General features: G+C 43.8%; 1 protein-coding gene across 1 annotated transcript in view; it reads right to left on the minus strand.

Annotated features, from left to right (window-relative positions):
• Positions 1–3,019: 3,019 nt before the first annotated feature.
• Positions 3,020–7,160, minus strand: part of LOC128892999 (uncharacterized) — a 17,748-nt gene continuing 13,607 nt past the window's right edge. Inside the window, exons 6-7 of the mRNA XM_054153697.1 lie at positions 6,630–6,891; positions 3,020–5,758 (exon numbers count right to left, since the gene is read on the minus strand). Of these exons, the coding sequence (XP_054009672.1) occupies positions 5,173–5,758; positions 6,630–6,891 (848 nt within the window). The 3' untranslated portion in view covers positions 3,020–5,172. The remainder of the gene's footprint in view (positions 5,759–6,629; positions 6,892–7,160) is intronic.

Here is a 7,160-nt window from a genome sequence, read left to right on the forward strand (position 1 = left end):
AAAAAAAAAAAACCAGTCGTATACATCCCTTTCCGTTCGTTTCACCGTTTTCTCGTCTTTTCACCCGATTTAAAAAAAGCGCGCGCTCGCGCATGCGCGTATACACCCGCGGCGAAATAATATATAAGATTAATTTTAGGTCTCGCTACTTGCACCGATATTTACAATGGACGTTTAATGCGCGTACGTATCTTCTTCCTTTTTTTTTTCCTCTCGAGATAAATCACCTTTTGACATCGATTCGTCGCTTAAATAAAAGCCACTTAAATTCTCTACAGCGTATAACATATACATATACATATATATATATATATATAAAAAAAGAAGAAAAAGATTAGAGAAAAAGGAAAGCTCGCGCGTAATATCTAAACGTCGATTCTAAAATGTACCCCTCCTCTACGTGCGATAAATTCTACTCCATGTACCGTTTGTAAGAAAACAAAAGGGGGACGAAGCGATAGACACGAGACTGTGCGAGGAAAAAAGAAAATAGAACTCGTATCGTTTTACAAAATGACGTGGCAGTGATTCTTAATCGTTGTACACTTTAAGTAGTCTCTATGATAATTCGATATTTTAACTCGATCGTTTTCGATCCTCATAGGTAATTTAAAACTTGACGTTATTAAAGTATTCAACGTAGGAATATCGCTACATAAATCGTTATCTAGAAAAGGGGGACTTGCTGTCGATAGAAAAACAAAAGACTCAACGATATTATAATTTCTAACGATAACGCTAACTTCACTTGCGACGCACTTCAAGTTCGCGTTACAAGAATCCGATAAACCCAAGGTTACACGGTGTTGAATTTTAATTATATTAACAATCTATCTAATTCAATTTGAATTACGTGTTCCTGAAGATGATTTTAGAGGAAAGGTCGAAAGCGTTAAAATATCGGAGCTCGTAAAAACTGATTTAAAATACAAGGCGAAACCTTACTATCGTTAAACTGTTGTGATAACTCTTGATCAAGACCTTTGTCAAATCGTTTTGTGAGCTCAACAAAAATACTAAAAATCTTCTAAACCACCGACTTAGGAAAGGTAAGAATTACTGGATGATATTTACTGATACGGTTGCAGCCGTATCCTTTGAATAACATAAGGTTAGGACTGATTCGTCTAAATTAGGTCTGAGTTAGGTCAAAGTTGGTAAAAACAGATCCTTTTACTATTCCCACTGATATTTACAGAAAAGCTCTCTAAGATGGCCTCCAGCACTTTATCTGTAGAAGATGTAGAGGTGGCAGTTGGACTTGAAACACAGAGCTGTTAAGCGCACAGCTGATGCGGACGATCCTAACCAGAAGACTATTGACCCAAAGAAACCACGCAATGATGACCGCGACAAGAAAACGAAGATCATTGATTTTGTTATAGCATCCCATGAAGGAATTTATGACTTGCTAAAGCTCCCTAGAGACAGTTGTCTCGACATAAGTCTAGGTTGTCAGATCCAGAAGATCTTATTTCAGTGTTACGCAGTTTTAAAACAACGCGTCGACAACATTTTGGAGACGAGGATTACAAGTACTAGTTTCCAAGTAACATTTAGAGGAAATAGTTACTCGGTGGAAAAAGAAGTCTGTTACAAACTTGTCTCGGAAAAAGCTCAAGAGGAAGGTATTCCCTTTGAGAGATTTAAGTTCGATGACCAGGCAAACTGGTATGGTCTAGCCAACACTCTCATGTGCTGCTTGCGTGGGTTCGACTTGAGATTTTCTGAATTATGTCTCGGTCGTCATGAAATGGTAGTACGAAGAGACGGGGAATCAACCAACTTTGAGGTGTCGCAATACGGAGTGTATGAACGCCATCATATTCTGATGGAGGGGTCTACCTTTCGTCCCGAACAAAGGAGAATATTGAAACAATCGTTGGGGCCCTTGACGGTGCTAATTGATTACATAAGATCAGATCCGAGGTTCTCCCACCAGTGGGAAATAGCTGCCAAAAGAGCGCTGGCCCATGTACCGTATTTAGACAATATTTTCCAGATTATAAAATGCGGAAAGTCAGAAGACTTTAGGACATTGATATGTTACCTAGGAGATTTATGTCTACTGACCACCTCTACACAGGCCACGTACATGTTTCCTTCTCCTAATGCCTTCGTCCAAATTCTTAAAAGCAACCCAGAGATTAAAAGTGTGTGCAGTTTCAAAGGCAGAGGTGCTTTTCTATTTTACAAAAAGTTTCAGTCGTTTCGTTGGGAAATGACTGGATTATTTAATGAAGCACAAGCCGCTCAGATCACATACCATTGGGGACATACAAAGAAGATGTCAGTATATTGGCTCAAATTACCAATACGAAGAATTGACATACTAGGGAGGAGCTAGGAACATGCATGCAGAGGACCAACACTTGCGAGAGCTTCGTCCAATTCAATCCTGTTCAGCAGATTTATTATTCAGAATTTTATCCAGCCAACCAACCAAGAATGTTTGCCTCAAATTACGGGCAGATATCAACTATACCGGTATTTAGTTGATACCGAACAAAGACCTTTGACAATGTATTCTTTGAATATTTTTCAGGGAAACAGTACACTTTAGAAGTAGGCAGATCAATGCATTCGTTAATTGCCACGATCAGTAATCTTTATTCCAATTGTTCCAAAAAGGTTAAGGATAGTGGCAAACTAATCTCTGCGGGAACCACCAAATGGTTCGAGGTGGATTCACTCACAGTGGCTGATCCAGGAAAGATTGCAAAGCTTTCTTTACAGAGAGAAGGTAAATGTTTTCTCAGCAAAGTTTGTAGATATTTACCTCGGATCTTTCAATAATGTATTGTTACGATTGTGCAAGGCACAACAGATGTGTGGTCAATAAATGTTTTGATTTAAAAAAAAAAAATGATCTGGGTTATGTTATGTTAAACTGGTCTAAGGTCAGCTAGCTTAGGTTAGGTTTCGATTATCTCTGCACATCAGTGTATCGTTTGATTCCCAAAGAACACGGCTTGCACTTGGAAGCCTTAGTTACTATCAACTCTTAAGAACCGAGACATGGAAACCTGAATTAAATAAAATTATCTAATAAAATATATTAAGAATCACTGTTCCACGGTGGAAGCGTGTGCATACGAAAATGATACGTTAGAATCTTGTCGGCTAACGCGCACTTTTCCGAACTCTAACGATAGTTAAGGCTTCTTCGAGTTTGCAGCGGTGTATTTTTCAACAGTGTTTCGCTTACGGATCGCGACGATCGCGGCACGAGAAACGTCTATTCCTTCGAAGGACCTCTGGGCTAGGATCGCTATACTTCGATCGATCTACAGGGGCCGGGGCAGGAGGGTTGAGGGGGGTGTAGGGTGAATAATATTGTCGCTCTTTACGTGCTACCATACAGACACATGCGGCAGAAAATAGTCTAGGCATTCTTTTCGCGATACACCCTACGCGCATCGTTATTCAAAAGGAACTTCGATTGAACTTTTAATTACACGTTTTGTTTCATTCCCTTGTTTTCGTCTCGCCCCCGCTTCCTTGCTACCGAAGGCCAAAACACGATCGACATATTATCGGCTACCGGCGACTTGGATTTAAGCGAACCAATTCTGAAGTAACGAAGAACCATGTACGTATAATCGCTAGGTACTAACTTTTGCGAAGGAATCGCTCTCTAGTTCGGACACACTCTGTCTCTCTTCACTCGGAAAATATATTACGCGGCTGGTGTTGCACCCGTGGGTGCGAGATCCAAAGGTGTACGCAGGGGCACCCGGAGCAGGCCACCCGAATAACTTTCGGCGATGGGTAAATATGGTTCGGACGAATCCTGCTTGCCATTTGCTTCTAAAAATATCCAAACCAGAGATTCGCAGCGGATTGTAACTCAGGCTGGAGCGGTACTAATTACCTCGAACAAACTTGTCCTCTTTTGGGGTTAGAAAACATGCAGTCGTACTTGTTTAGCCCCATTCGCTGCCAAGCGAATTAAGGGAGTGGACTCCCATGCCTTGTATGCGCTCGTACGCACTCAGGCAGCTCCACATCACTGTGTACGTACACGGAACTGCAAGGGCTTGCGTATTGTCCTATTTTCGTCTCGACAATGCAAATTTCAGACCTCTCAATAGTCGGTTTCGCTAGATAAATGTTCAAACTTGTACGCAAGCTCCTATAGGTAGAGTCTACTTTTACTTTTTTGTGTCATAATTAATAATATTCAGCACTATTTCGCGATCAAAAGAAGCAATATGGTGATGCGACAGTCCTGCCGCGTTGTCTGAACTAACGTACGTTGCTGAATACGCTGTTAATTATAGACTACCTATAGAAGCTTGCGCACAAGTTTGAACATTTATCTAGCGGAAACGACTATTGAGAGGTCTCAAATTTGCATTGTCGAGACAAAAATAGAATAATACGCGAGCCCTTGCAGTTCCGTGTACGTATACAGTGATGTGGAGCTATGTGAGTGCGTACCAACACATACAAGACACGGGAGTCCACTCCCTTAAGAGCGTTTCAAGATTTAATTAAGATGTGTAATGTAAGTAAAAAATTATATTAAAATTATTATTTTAAATAAAAACATTATATAAAATTCTTGTTTACCCTTTCTAAGAATTCCTAACTCAAACGGCTAGAAACAGGGACCAAATGCAATAAATCTGCGTTATACCTCGTAGTTGGCAGCGAATGGGTCAAAAAGCCTTCGCTTTAAGAGGGATGTAGGTGTCCCTTCGCAGCAATAATACACAAAAATTCTGTTCATCCTTATCCATAATTCCAAGCAAGATCCGTTGGGCAGCGGTACCGTCTACCGCCTAAAAGTCAACTGAATTTCGCGTGGCCTGTTCGGGACGTCCCGGCCTGTACACCCCCTGTCTTTGAATCTCCGATCAACTCGAGGCTCTCCCTCGATGCAACGTCCAGCCAGGTGCCACGAGGACGATCGTACACGCGAGATTGTCTAAAAGCTACTCTCTGCTGGCGTGCGGCGGAGCGTCAACGAATGGGAGGAGAAGGCAGCGACGATGATAACGTTTCTCAGCGGGGCACGCGGTGTCCCCTTTTCTTCTACTTCAAATGAAAATTCGTGAGAAAGCGGGTAAACACGTTCGAGTAGAAACTGCGCGGGCACAGCTCGGACCTGTTGTAGCTAGCGCTCGGTGCACGGGGATTCGCCGGCTGCAGATAAGGCCTGAATAGTTAGGGTTTGCTGTTGTCGTTGTTCAACGACAACTGGTCGGTGATCTTCTGCTGCTGCAACGGTTGTTGCTGCTGCTGCGTGGTTTGCTGCGTCACCTCGCTTACCGCGCCGCCGCTCATCAGCTTTGCGTTGTTGTTCTCCGTGTTCGAGACTTTCGCGTACTCTCGCTTGCGCGGCGTGTTCTCCGTCTTCACGATGGTGATGTCAGGGTTGTTCTCCAGGACGGAGGTGGCGGCCTTCGGCACCGCCGTCGGCACGTCGATGTAACCGCCGCCTTCCCGCTTGATGGGCGTCGACGACGGCGGTGTCCCCGCTGTGGCCGCGTTCGCGTTGATCTTCTGCAGGATGTCGTTCATCGTGTCGTTGTTCTCCGGCGTCTCGTTGTTCCCGTCGATCGCGCCCGACGCCACGCTCAGGTCCCCGGCCAGGGAGATCCTGTCGGGGCCCTGCAGCGTCGACAGATAGGTCGCCAACGTATGGACGGTCACATTGAGGAACTCTGCGGCGCGGAACAACGTGATCTCCTTCCTTCGGAGCTTGGCCAGCACCTCCGCCGGGCCTGGCTCGGACCAGAAGTCCCTTACTCTGCGAACAAACGCGTCCAAGGATTCGTCGATTAGAGATCACTGTCCTTTGTCTGAGGCGAGAGGAGAGAAACGTGGGAGTGGAGTTTGGAACTTGCGAGGAGTCCTCTGACAGTGGAGGTGATACATTAGGGAGGAGCAGATTCACACGGAGTGATCAGAGAGATGGGGTACCATCCCCGTAAGCTCCAGTAAGGTAATTGAGATAAACGTGGGAAGATTTGGATTGAACTGAAGGACGGGGAAGTCGCAAAGACGCTGATCTTAAATCATTTATGAATAGAAAATGATGTGGAGATTCTAAATGTAGAAGACTCGATTAACACGTTCCGCGCCAAGCCGCGACAAGATTGATATATTATCACACAATATTTCATTACATCATCAATCCATAAATAGTTCGCTGATTTAGGGCAGTTTGGTGGAAATATATTTTACAGAATTAAATTTGTCATAAAATATACGTTTTCAGCGAGTTAAATAAACATGTCTGCGTGTATTACAGGTAGTAAACGTGGCACGGAACGTGTTAAGAATTTCGTGGCGTGTGAAACTAGAAGAACGAATACGCTATGAATGACTTATTTTAATTTGCAAATTCTATTATACGCTGAAACCTGACTTTGCACTCCCACGTTCCCTTTATTATCGTTCATCGATGTCTCTATCGTCGAATTCTGTCAGAAGCTAAACACGATTTGGACAGTAAAGGGTTAATTGGCACTTAAGGCGTTTCGAAATCGCGATTCCTCGAAGTGGAAGTAACTAGTGGCCGTGGCTCTAACGCGAGGTCTGCTCGTAAAGCACAGAGAAGGCAGTAACCGGTCGCGACAAAGGAGGATCGAGAACCATCGAGCGCGGCTTCCATTTACCTATACGGATGCTTCAGGCAGCCATAACTGTCGCGATATCTGCCGTAGAGGGTTCCATAGGACACGCCAAGTATCTCGGCGGCAGTCTTCATTTCCAGTTCTTTGCTCTTAATGGCGTCCATAACGCGTCGCGTGAACGGCTCCTCCCAGAACTCTTGGCGGCGTCCCGTCGTCAGGTAATCGTTCATCTTGACGACGTCTCGGAATTGCTCAGGGATCGATGGATTCGTGGCGTTGGAATTCGAGGGTGTAGAGAACACTGCTGGAAAAATCAAACGGACGGACCGGTGAGCGAAGGTGTTCGAAGCGATACGCTTGTTGAGAGACAGGAGAATGGGCCGGCTAGGAAGAAACTCAATTATACAAATAAAATTTAAACTCTATGCATGCAGTCAGTCTCATAAATATTCGTACCCTCTGTGTTTATTGGAGGTATTTCTCTAAATTAAATGATAGGTTTGTGTTTCATGATAAATATTTATAGGAACAAACTTTTCACATGTATATGTTTATAATAAACACCCTCTATGT

This window comes from Hylaeus anthracinus, unplaced genomic scaffold (assembly GCF_026225885.1).
Source record: "Hylaeus anthracinus isolate JK02 unplaced genomic scaffold, UHH_iyHylAnth1.0_haploid 2, whole genome shotgun sequence".
NCBI classification, from domain to species: domain Eukaryota; kingdom Metazoa; phylum Arthropoda; class Insecta; order Hymenoptera; family Colletidae; genus Hylaeus; species Hylaeus anthracinus.